Below are 12450 nucleotides of genomic sequence, written 5' to 3' on the forward strand. Positions count from 1 at the left end.
TGATATATTTTTGATATGCTTACATATTTATAATATATATAAATATATATAAATATATCGAAAAATTGATGTGGGTACTCAAAGGAAAGGTTTTGATGAGCCTAATATCGAGAGAGATGAGCTTATATCTTCAAAATCATCATTAAGTTGACAAGATATCAAAGTCGGTTTTTAATTATTGACATTTATTTTAAAAGGGATATAAAGCTCAGAATTTCTAATGTTAAACTCATGCAAGAGCTTTCATTTGAGTATCACCATGTATTTTGTATATTTTTCATTACATATACATATTTATAATAGTATGTAAATATATAAAACTTCATATGAAAAATTGATAATAGGTATTCAAACGAAGAAAGATCTCCGATTAAAGAAAAAAATTCTTGATTCAAAAATCATTTTTAAAAATTTAATATCTTCATTTAAATTAAAAATATTCTTAAACTTCTGAAGTAAATTTTTCTTAATTTAATAATTTTTTATCTTCAAAGATTCTTTCAAAAATAAATTTTTTAGACAAAAAATTTCTTTCCTGAATCAATTAGAAATTTTTTTCTTCAGATGTATTTATATATTTTATGTATTTCTTCTTGAAAAAAAAATTACCTCTAGGAAATTCTTTGGGGACTAACAAGTTCCCAGAAAAAACTCTTGAGCAACACTTGGATGTTCCGCTTCGAAGATAAAAGGAATTAATAAACCAAAAATTCTTGTAGAGTACGAGATTCTTTGCGTCCTTGTTTTGCTAGTTTGCGCGCTAACTAAAATACCCGAAAACTCAAGACAAACAATCGCTGGATCCGTTAGATTCCGATTTGAACTTTACTGTAAACATAAAATAACACACATAAATTACATGCTTTATTAAATTCTCTAAAAACAACTGGACTGTATTTAAACAATTCTTATCAGTGACGTTTATTTTTATCACTAAATAAACATAAATGACCTTTTAAGTCTTTAGATAATTAAAACTTAATAATTAGCGAGTTATAATTGTACCAGCAACTGCGTGTTTATTGATGACTATTCCTTTGTGGTCACCACCAGCGATATGAACATCTTGCTGATTGTTAGTATTCTCCGGATGATCCAGTGCCTGACGTTCAATAATTAATGTGGTAGATTTAGCCGTCTTAGACTTAGGCGTCATCACAATGTGCTCTGTCAACCGTAAAAGAAGAAGCTCAATAAAATTATTCTTATTGTAGTTTATGGCAATAAATTTAATAAGCATGAAGATAATAACAATAAAAGCAAATAACCGTAACGCAATGTATGTACGGAGTATAGCGATAAAATTACTCAATCTTGTCGATAATATCTAAAAATAATGTTAACGTTGAGTTGTATTAGTCAACATACAAAATCATTGATAAAAACTTCAACAAGTGACTCATCTGTGTCATAAATAATTTAACAGCTTTATATATTAAAATTTTTTGGATTTTTATCAAGGTTTTGTTTTTAAAAATCACTTTTACAAACTTTTAAAATTAATTTATTAATTTTAAGTTTTTTTTTAATTAAAATTTTAATTCTAAAAAATGAAGACTAATTTTTTGTATTTTTATAAATATTTTATTTTTAAAAATCACTTCTGCAGAATTTTTAGTTTTTAAAATTAATTTTTTAATTTTAAATAATTTTTTGTAGCATTTAAATTTGAATTCTAAAAAAAGAAGACTATTTTTTTATATTTTTACAAAGATTTTATTTTAAAAAATGTTTTTAATTTTTAAAATTAACTATTTAACTTTTTTTTAATCATTAAAAATTAAAGTCTGAAAAAAGAAGACTATTTTTTTTGTATTTTTATAAAGATTTTATTTTTAAAAATCACTTCTGCAGATTTTTTAGTTTTTAAAATTAATTTTTTAATTTTAAATAATTTTTTGTAGCATTAAAATTTGAATTTAAAAAAAAAAGACTATTTTTTTATATTTTTATAAATATTTTATTTTTAAAAATCACTTCTGCAGAATTTTTAGTTTTTAAAATTAATTTTTTAATTTTAAATAATTTTTTGTAGCATTTAAATTTGAATTCTAAAAAAAGAAGACTATTTTTTTATATTTTTACAAAGATTTTATTTTAAAAAATGTTTTTAATTTTTAAAATTAACTATTTAACTTTTTTTTAATCATTAAAAATTAAAGTCTGAAAAAAGAAGACTATTTTTTTTGTATTTTTATAAAGATTTTATTTTTAAAAATCACTTCTGCAGATTTTTTAGTTTTTAAAATTAATTTTTTAATTTTAAATAATTTTTTGTAGCATTAAAATTTGAATTTAAAAAAAAAAGACTATTTTTTTATATTTTTATTTTTAAAAATCAATTTTGCAGATTTAAGCTTAATTAATTTTTTTTAATTGACAAAATTTGAATTCTGAAAACAGAAGACTTTTTTTGTATTTTTATAAAGATTTTAATTAAAAAAAAATGTTTTTAATTTTTAAAATTAATTATTTAATTTTAAATAATGGATTTTTAATCATTAAAATTTGAATTCTAAAAAAAGAAGACTATTTTTTTTGTATTTTTATAAAGATTTTATTTTTAAACATTGTTTTAATTTTTAAAATTAACTATTTAATTTAATTAATTTTTTTTAATCATTAAAATTTTAATTCTGAAAAAAAGAAGACTATTTTTTTGTATTTTTATAAAAATTTAACTTTTAAAAATTACTTTTTCAAATTTTTTCATTTTTAATCATTAAAAATTGAATTTTAAAGAAAAAAGACTATTTTTATAAATCACTTTTGCAAACTTTTTAATTTTTTAAATTAATTTACTTATTATTAAATAATTTTTTCAAACTTAAAATTAGAATTCTAAAAAAAGAAGACTAATTTTTTGTATTTTTATAAAGATTTTATTTTTTTAAATCACTTGCAAATTTTTTAATTTTAAATCATTTTTTTTTCTCAAAATTTGAATTCTAAAAAAAGAACACTAATTTTTAGTATTTTTATTAAGACTTTAATAATAAAAATCACTTGCAAATTTTTTAAATTAATTAGAAAATATTTTTTAACTTTTAATAATTGTTTTTTAATTATAAAAATTTTAACTCTAAAAAAAGAAGACTATTTTTTTTTACAAAATAAACAATAAAAAAAAAAAAAAAACAATTTAAAAAAACAATTTAAAAAAAATAAAGAAAAAATTTTCTTTAATAATAAAGTCCACTAATATCAGTGTCATAAATATTAATCTATTCATTATCTTCTTACGTCACTCAGCCATTAATCATATTGTCTAATTATATAAACCACAACAAATTATCACCAATTAAAAAAAAAAATACTCTCTAAAATACAATGTAAAAAATGTAAAAAATGAAAAAAAATGGAAAAAATGAAAAATGAGGTCACTGACCAGTTCTTCTTTCAGCCATCCTGACCAGCGAGCCTTAAAGAGCAGGTCAATAAACACCGAGTCCAAATTAGGTAAGCCAATCAATATAAACAACAAAAGACACGTGAGTAGCGTAATGACAATTAAATCCACCTAACACGACTTAACTTAACTCTTCTTTTAACAGAGCACAGAGCTGGTGACTTGCTGGTGATCCAACGAACCGAGGACAACTGAGTTATCAGAAAGCCCGGCAAGCGGGACCGATGACTGATCCAGGCGATCCCACCACCCTACTTATTGACTTTTGTTTCCTAGCAACATTTTTCATTATTTTTTCTTTTTTCTTTCTTTATATTACTCTACAACCATTAAAAACATATCCCCTAGTCTATTTTCCCAGAATGATCGCTTTGATCACATTTGAGGCATTTTCAGGGTATTACTGACATCTATTAACTAAATTTTACATTTCACGACTATCTTTTTTATCATTCTATTAGACATTCGACATGATGGCAGCATTTTACACTTCTCTGGCTGCGTAGAACTCACCATTCGAATTATTTGCGCGCCTTTACTGCATAGCAGCATAGCCAACTTGAAATTTTTAATCGCCGCCATTTTGGTGGCAAAGTGTCCCCGTCCCTGCACGGAGCGCTTTATTGAAGTATCTACAGTGTATATGTGTAAAATCCCGCGTTGGTTGAATTTTTTATTAGATACTTGATATAATGAATCAACAAAATTACAGGTTAAAGATTAGAGCTATATAGGTAAGTAAACATATTTATTATTTATATTAAAAGTTCGGGTTTGAAGTTTAAATATAATTAGTTCAATTACCCCCAAGCGGGGATGAATCGAACCATTTGACGCGTTTGCATAAATTAATCATTTAAGAATCAATGTTGATGTTTATTGACTAATTTATGGATCGATAATTAGAGAAGACATAATAAATTACCATTCCAAGAAAAAAAAAAAATTAGACAAACGGTTGACCCTGAAGGCCATCCCTGCAACTTCCCGCCACTTACATACCTAGGCGCTTAAAATTGCACTAATAATTGCTCTTCGAGCTCAAAAAAAACAACTTATGTCTTATTTTGAGCTCTCCAAGCTCAAAGAGATAGTCTTTCTATACTTTTGACATAGAATTTAATTTCACATAACTTCACACTAATAGATTTGCTTATAGTTGAAAAGATTTGTTAATATTTAACAAATCATTTATTAGAACCCATTTGTTAGGCCTTAACAAATATTTCTTAGTATTTAAAAAGATTTATTAATACTTAATAAATGAATATCAGATTTATTGAATACAAACAAATCATTTTGAATACTAAGAAATATTTATTTAACATTAAAAAATGGTCTCTAATAAATGATTTGTTAACTATTAACAAATATTATTTAATACAAATAAATCCTTCTATCAGTGCAGTCAATTCGTTCAAGAGATATCATAAACGAAAGAAAACCGAAAAGTGTTTTCTGCACATAACTTCACATAATTTCACATAATTTCACATAATTTCAGTCGATTCGTTTAAGAGAAATCATGAACGAAAGAAAACCGAAAAGTGTTTCCTGCACATAATTTCACATAATTTCAGCCAGTTCGTTTAAGAGATATCATGAACGAAACAAAACCGAAAAGTGTATTCTGCACATAACTTCACATAATTTCACATAATTTCATATAATTTCAATCAATTCGTTCAAGTATTTTTTCCACATAACTTCACATAACTTTACATAATTTTGCATAAGTTCACATAACATTTCTTTTCGGATCGTTTTTGATGAGATAATAGTATAATTTTTAGACTTTTGAGCTCGAAGAAGCATAGAAAAGCTATCTCTCCAAGCTCGGAGAGCTCAAAATAATACATAAATCGATCCAAAAAAAATTAGGAAAACGGTTGACCCTGAAGGCCATCCCTGCAACTTCCCGCTAATTTCATACTTAGGCGCTTAAAATTGCACCAATGACGTTTTTGAGCTCTTCGAGCTCAAAAATACAATTTATGGGTTATTTTGAGCTCTCCGAGCTCAAAGAGATTGCTTTCCTATCCTTTAAAGCTCTTCGAGCTCAAAAGTCTGATAGAGATTTGATAAGACACTATTTTTGAATTTTTAAACCACAATAACTTTTGAATGAATAAACCGATTTTTACGCGGTTAGAAGCATTCGACGCAGTTTTTCAAGCCTCACAAAGAATCTCAAATTTTGAATTGATCGCGCTAGGAATTTTGGAGTTATTCCGAAAAAAAACTTTTTTCGGTTTTCTTTCGTTCACGATATCTCTCGAATGAATCAACCGATTTTGACCGGACTGGTGGCGATCGACGTGGTTTTTTGAGGTTAAGAGCTGATTAGTTTTTGGAATTGAACTATTAAGCCGTTTAAAAGTTATTTCAAAAGTTATAAGCGGTTCACATACTTTCACACACACACACACACACACACACACACACACACACACACACACACACACACACACACACACACACACACACACACACAGACGCCGTGACAACCTCGCGGGGATAGTCAGGGAAGCTTCCAGTGATCTTTAAACGTCGAGATCTGATGAAAACTCGATTTTTGCAAAACGGGGTGAAAACAATAACTTCCCGATTTTTGAAAATCTTCGATTTTCGTAGCGGGAAGTTAAAAATATTATTTAGTTTTAATTCGAATAATAAAAAATTGATGAAAATTTTTGGGTTCAATTGACCCCCTTCTCCCCTACTTTGAATTAAAAATTTTATAGATTATAATCTTTATATATTAAGATGTTAATGTGGATCCGATTTGTGGATTATGAGCAGTATTTTAAAACAAGACGGTGGTCTGATTGTTAATAAAACAGAGTTAACTAAAAGATGTTTATTACAACTGGTAAGAGTAAAAGCATTAAATAAATGATTTGAATATTTACTTCGAATATAAAATTTAACTAATTTTAATCATTAAATATTTATTAATTTAAATATTTCATTTGAATTCGCGCTCTCATAATAGATAGCGTTCTAATAACAGGTAGCGTCACCTGCTGGATGCACTAGGTGCATTACATATAAATATTTTAGTTTTTTATTTTTTTACAAAATTTTTCGCTTTTCCGCAATCATATGTTTCAAGACTTAAAATACTGTCAGGTATTTATTATAAAATCTTTTTATATCTTCAAATTATATATATTTATTTATCTCTATTTATATTTGTTTTTCAGTTTTTCAGGTGCTTGAAAATTTGCGAATCAACCTTTAATGAAGTTGATATATACGGTTGAAATTTGCGTTTTATGTTAATTCGCATGGAAATACTCGACCGCGCTGGTTATGATTAACAATAAATGATAAAATTTGAGTGAAAAATAATTTAATTCAAGAATATTGTCCTTAATTATACTAGTTGCTTAATTAAACGATTTATTTATAGTACTTAATTGACACTGTCATTATATTTACACAGACTTGGTTTATTTTTAAAAATAATTATCTGCTTGTTTTTATTCCGGATAATAAACAGTGAATAAAAAGTTTTAAAATCAGTGTTTCCATATTTTGAAAAAATGTCGGTCTCAAATCTAAGACAAGTAATCTGGAAATTGAATAGCTTGAAGATGACAAATTTAAAATACCACACGCAAACGAGTTCAATAACTACCAGATCCGGAGCCATCCTTCCTGAGCCTAAGACCCAGCCACTTGGATGGGTTGGAGTTATTGCTGGAGTATCCCTGGGGCTTCTTATTGGAGCAACAATTAGTAAAAACATAGCCAATTTCTTAGAAGAAAATGATTTATTTGTTCCATCCGATGACGACGGCGATGATGATTAAGTATTTATTTTTACAAATCAATAACAAGTAAATATTAAAACAAACGCAGTAATAATATCAGTAATCCGATTTCTTTCGACTTAGTAAAGTATTTATTTAAAGCTTATTTTTGAAAATTCGTGAAATTAGTGGTTGTTTAATAATAGATTAGAAAAAGTGCCAAGAATTATTAGGATTAAGTCGTAACGTTCTCGCCTATGTCAAATACATAACTAACAATGAGAAATTATTTGTTTTAGCTGTAACTAGGTATCAACTATTCCGAGACGTAGAGCAAATAAATATCATCAGGATGATACGTTAAGATCAAGCCTGTCGCTGCTACATTATATTACTTCAAGAAAAAGTACTTCCTACTCACTTGCTCAGAATGTTCTAGATGGCTTTATTCCTATAATTTCAACCTCAAGAATGTATTTATTAATTTTAAAAATAAATAAGTCAATCATTATATTAAATTTTTTTTGTTATAGTTTAAGAAGAATATAGTTTTTTCAGTAAAAAAAAAAAATATTTATTGTAAAAGCGTATTTTATGTTACTTATTTTTCTCTGTATATTTTATTTTAAAGTTCAATTGTATTTAATATAATAAAAATTCTTTACTATATTATAATTTTAAATTATATTTATTACTATAATTTTACCAATATAAATTTATAAACTACAATATATATTTATGATTAAATATTTTAAAAGGTCAACTTTGTTCATCAAAAATTCTCTTAAAATAATAATGAGCTTAAAAATTATCGATTTACAAAGTATAATAATAACAATTATCATTCATATTATAACAAGAGTAGCTGTGAAATAACTCTATACGTAATAAATTTATTAAATATTAGTACCCAAGAGATTCCCAACCATAATAAAAAATTTTGAATCTACAATTCAAATTGCGTATTTACAAAATTACACAGATTTTCATTAAAAAATTTACTTAGATTATAAAACAAGATCGTTGTATGCTTGTATAAGTGCCTCAGACTCTGAAAGTTTCATTCTATTTTTCAAATGTTCTAACGTATTAGCCAAATGTTTTTGAATTTGTTCCGTCTCTTCGCTAACTCCTAAATTCGGTAATTCTTCTTTTATTTTTGCTATTACTTGATTGAGAATTTGTACCGTCACCTGAAAATAAAAATAATTATTAATTGACCACATTACAAATTTAAAATACTACAATGAAGTCTTCACTCACAGAAGAATTTCCCTTTTCATAGAAATAAATGTAATGGTTAAGCAATTCCACATAGAGTTGTACTTGAACAGATGTATCCATACACTGACTGGCGATTCGGATCCCCTTTTTCAAGCAATCAAGAACTTTGTTCCCATCTTGCATCTAAAAATATCAATATCAATTTTAATTAAATGCCCTAGAAATTTTTAATTAGTAAAATTAATAATCAATAGAGCGTACCTCTTTCCCGCCAGTGGCTAAAGATTTTCCTGACCAAAATATGTGAGAGCAAGTAGCTACTCCACGACACTGATCTGGTTTCCTTAGTAATTTACTTGCGTACAGAGCACATTGATTTCTCACTGGTTCAGCGTTTTCTTCGCTAAAGCAACTCATTTGTTCGAACGTTGCAATTATCAATGTTATTGCAGCTAATTGAGCTTTGGAGTCGCTTATCTCGTCTTCGTATATCGAGAAAGCTTGACTCATAAATTCATACGCGACCATTTCAAAATTGTCGAAGCGAATTTCTCCGATAGCCAACGCCCCTTGAAGGAACAATCTTAGTGGTAGCTCTGCAAGTTCAGCTTTCATGAGAGCTGTAATTGATGTATGACAAAACTGGAATATTTTTTGACACTTTTTTTGCCACATTTCGTCCTAAAAAAAAAATAATCTTAAATACCTTGAACTCAGATAACTTTATATTTTTAATCACAAAAAAAAAAAATAACAAAATACTTGATCTTTGATGGCTTTGTAAGTAAAAGCAAGTTGATAAGCTTGGAAAACAATCGCCGGAAGAGTATATTTAATTCTTTTGTTTCCTCCAGCGCTGAAGTGTTTTCTTGCGGCGCTTAGAATTAAATACTGTTGATCGGCAGTGTCGGATTTAAAGTGATGAATAAGACGACCAAGGAGGCCCTGCTCTTCAGCAAAGTCTTCGGGATCTTCTTCAATATTCGGCTGGTCCGGTTGGTCTTGGACAAGGGGTGCAATCATTGACAAAACCGAGTCTACGTGCTCCTGACTGGGTATCATAGTTTCATTATCCAATATATTTGTAATAATATAAACAGCCAACAATTTTCTTCCTTCAAAGTCAAAGTACTCAAGAAGAGGCGCATAATTTTCTAATTTTAAAACTGTTAATATATTTTTATAATTGTCAACAGGTATTTTCATCAGTCTGGATAACTCTCTCGAAACAGCGCTGTTAAATTCTAGCCTATAAAATAATAAACATAAATATATTTCATTTATTCTAATATCGATTAATTAAACTACTTACTTTTCCACATTTAACTTTTTGAAAATTTGTACAGTTGTAAATAATACTTTGTCCACATAATCAACACGATCTGGATAACATTTATGGGCCAAGTTTATCAATGCTACTTGCAATGAAACAATATCCTCCGGTGGCATATCTTGTCTTATCTATTTAAACACAAAAAATACACAAAAAATGTAAAAAAAAAAAAAAAAACAAAACAAAATAAAAGACTGAGAAATAATATAAATAATAATAGTTACACTCTCAGACTTAAACTAGATGAGTAAGAGCTATTTTATTCATTTATAAACATCACAGAAATTTTATCAACAATTGTGTAGTATCTAGTCATCATCAAGTAATTTTTATTCGAAAAATTAAATCAATTAAAAATAAACACGGAGACTTACCTCAATAATTGTAGCGACCTGGTCACTGAATACATCAAACAATTGTACGTCTTGTGGGATTCCTGGAGCTTGGCTAGGACTTCCAGGTCCTCCTACACCATCTGATCGTTGGCTGAATGTAGCGAGACGATCAATTAACGATATAATTATGTTTTTGACATTAACACCATTACGCAACTCTCCGCAGGATTTTAAAAATGCATTCAACGTTTGTAAATGAAATTCATCGGGAAACACCTATGATATGTTGTAAATGCAAAATAAAATGTATTATTTAATAATTAGTTAATTAAATTAATCAAAGCATTAAAAAATTTTAATTACCTGAATAATACATTCCATAAGATATTCTTGAGCAATAGCATCTCGACAGCTGACAACTTGCTCCAATATTCCCGGCAACACAAGTTTCTTATAAATTTCAAGTGTCACAGACTCGAGTTGGCATAATCTCACTAGATTAGTCCCAACAAGAATTTTAAGCTCCTCTCGTTCCCGTTCACGCCGCTCTTTATCGCGGCTGTGACCTTGGTGTTGCATTCTCACCCACAGTTTATTCATTTCAGCAAAGTTCATCAGCACGAAATCAATGCTGTCGCGAACCTAGGGAATAAAATATTGAATAAAAATTTATCGGAGCTTAATAATAAAATAAAATAAAATAAAATAAATAAAACTAACAGTTCCCTCCTCATCATCTCCTTCAATAACATCTGGCAAAATGTTTCGCGTACATTGTAGCAGATAATTTCGTAAAAATAAACCACGCAAAGGATGCTGAACTCCACGGCACATTTCAACTAAATCTCTCAGTAGATCTCTCTTTAAGCATGGGTTTGTCTTAATGTAAACTAATCCAACAGTAATGAGTAAATATCTAAAAATCATAAATATACATTTTTAATTTCAACTTAATTATCATTTATCATTTATACATATCAAAACTTATACTTACAAACGAGGAACAATATTTCCCGCGTATTGTACTAATTCATATAAATCTGTAACTTTTTTTCCTTTTTGGTATTGATCAAGTAAATACAATTCCAAGTGTCTTAACTCATCAGTTATTGCCATATCTATTCATTAATAATGTAAGGAATTTTATAAATTTAATTAACCACTTTAAAGAACAAATTATTATATTTGAAAAAGGATACATAATTCGTAGTAACTTTTAGGACTCAAAAGCGACGTCCTAAGTTCCCCTAGCATTGTAGAGGCGTGTTTCAGAGCATCCATGAGTTTAGCGTTGTCTAAGCAGTGCTTCATCTGAAATGCCTGGACCTTGACAACTCCAATAGCATCCTCGAGCAGCTTCTCCTGCTCCTCCAGTCCCGACATTACAGGCGTCATTGGCTGAGAAAAAAATAATGATACCTACCAGGAAAATACCAGGTATCCATGCTAGTAAAGCCATCCAAATCAACCATGCATTACGTCTACACTAGCTTCTCTAAATTATCCTTACTTCCAACCAAATAATTACAACTCTAATTATGATACTGAAGTTATATAGCTGACAACTGTCAATTTTTTTAATTTTCATAACAAATCAATTACAATAAAAAAAATACTTAAAAAAATTTTCATTAATAATTTTTATCAATTTTCACGTATGGAATTTTTTTATTGAAATTAAAGTTAGCAGTTACTTGACTATTTTTTAATTTTATTTAACAAAAAAATTTGGTCTAAAAAATTATTTTTAGAAAATTGCATTTTTAATTTTTTTAAATTTCTAAATGTCAATTTTTTTCTCATTTTTTTTGCCATAATTTATTCGTTAAAAAAATTCTAAAATAATCAAATATCTACTAAATTAATTTTCATATTTTTTTATTAAATTTTTTTCGTAACTATTTTTGTTTCTATAAAAATGTAAAAAAAATTTCTAATGTTTTTCAACTTCAGTGTCATCTCTAATTAGTAATTACCACTCAATAACAGTTTTTTTCTCAACTAAAAATTTGAGATTAAGGATTAAAATTAGTGTGTTAATTAATATAAAAATAAAACCAAAAAATGATAATTAATAATTTTTTATACAGATATTTTTAAAAGTAAAAACTACATGATTTTAATTGATGATAGTCAATCATTGATACGTAACCTCTGACATTCAATATTATAACATGCTACTCAAGATCGGTTTGATTAATTTAAAGCTATTGGTGTTAAATCATACATGCATAAATAAATTGATTTTCTAAAAATTAATGAACAATAAATTACATACCATTGCTTATATATAAATAAAATAAAACTTATAATTTCCCTGTATACACCAGGCTCCAATTATAATCACACCAATACACATGTAATTAATATCATCTATCTGTCAATGTAACC

At 27.2% G+C, this 12450-nt stretch overlaps 2 protein-coding genes across 5 annotated transcripts; one reads left to right on the forward strand and one right to left on the reverse strand.

Moving 5' to 3' along the window:
• Positions 1-6436: 6436 nt before the first annotated feature.
• LOC123275337 (essential MCU regulator, mitochondrial) lies at positions 6437-7842 on the forward strand. Of its 3 annotated transcripts, none has more exons than XR_006511663.1 (3): positions 6437-6541; positions 6616-7254; positions 7467-7842. XR_006511663.1 is itself a non-coding variant. In XM_044743420.1 (3 exons), exon 2 carries the CDS (start codon positions 6958-6960, stop codon positions 7225-7227), a length of 270 nt encoding a protein of 89 aa, XP_044599355.1. In that variant the 5' UTR covers positions 6439-6541; positions 6616-6957; the 3' UTR covers positions 7467-7842. The 3 variants fall into 3 exon arrangements, 1 of the variants encoding a protein (XP_044599355.1); XM_044743420.1 differs by having other exon boundaries at positions 6439-6541; positions 6616-7227; XR_006511664.1 differs by having other exon boundaries at positions 6482-6541; positions 6624-7254.
• Positions 7843-8074: 232 nt separating this feature from the next.
• LOC123275335 (vacuolar protein sorting-associated protein 35) lies at positions 8075-12449 on the reverse strand. Of its 2 annotated transcripts, none has more exons than XM_044743410.1 (11): positions 12338-12449; positions 11259-11478; positions 11054-11177; positions 10780-10975; positions 10423-10701; positions 10099-10335; positions 9704-9852; positions 9154-9640; positions 8653-9072; positions 8431-8574; positions 8075-8360 (listed from the first exon to the last, which is right to left on the reverse strand). In XM_044743410.1, the coding sequence occupies exons 1-11, from the start codon at positions 12338-12340 to the stop codon at positions 8175-8177; spliced, it is 2445 nt and encodes an 814-aa protein (XP_044599345.1). In that variant the 5' UTR covers positions 12341-12449; the 3' UTR covers positions 8075-8174. The 2 variants fall into 2 exon arrangements, with proteins under 2 accessions (XP_044599345.1, XP_044599346.1); XM_044743411.1 differs by having other exon boundaries at positions 8076-8360; positions 11259-11457; positions 12338-12443.
• Between the last annotated feature and the right edge of the window lies 1 nt (position 12450).

Source organism: Cotesia glomerata, linkage group LG1, assembly GCF_020080835.1.
Source record: "Cotesia glomerata isolate CgM1 linkage group LG1, MPM_Cglom_v2.3, whole genome shotgun sequence".
NCBI lineage: Eukaryota > Metazoa > Arthropoda > Insecta > Hymenoptera > Braconidae > Cotesia > Cotesia glomerata.

Excerpts from the sequence above, each read along its gene's own strand:
- LOC123275337 (XM_044743420.1), top strand. The coding sequence starts at position 6,958 with ATGTCGGTCTCAAATCTAAGACAAGTAATCTGGAAATTGAATAGCTTG.
- LOC123275335 (XM_044743410.1), bottom strand. Across the intron at positions 11,178-11,258 it reads TAAAAGTTACTACGAATTAT|ATATGGCAATAACTGATGAG; the intron begins GTATCCTTTTTC and ends ATTAATGAATAG. Across the intron at positions 10,702-10,779 it reads GAGATGATGAGGAGGGAACT|GTTCGCGACAGCATTGATTT; the intron begins GTTAGTTTTATT and ends TTTATTCCCTAG.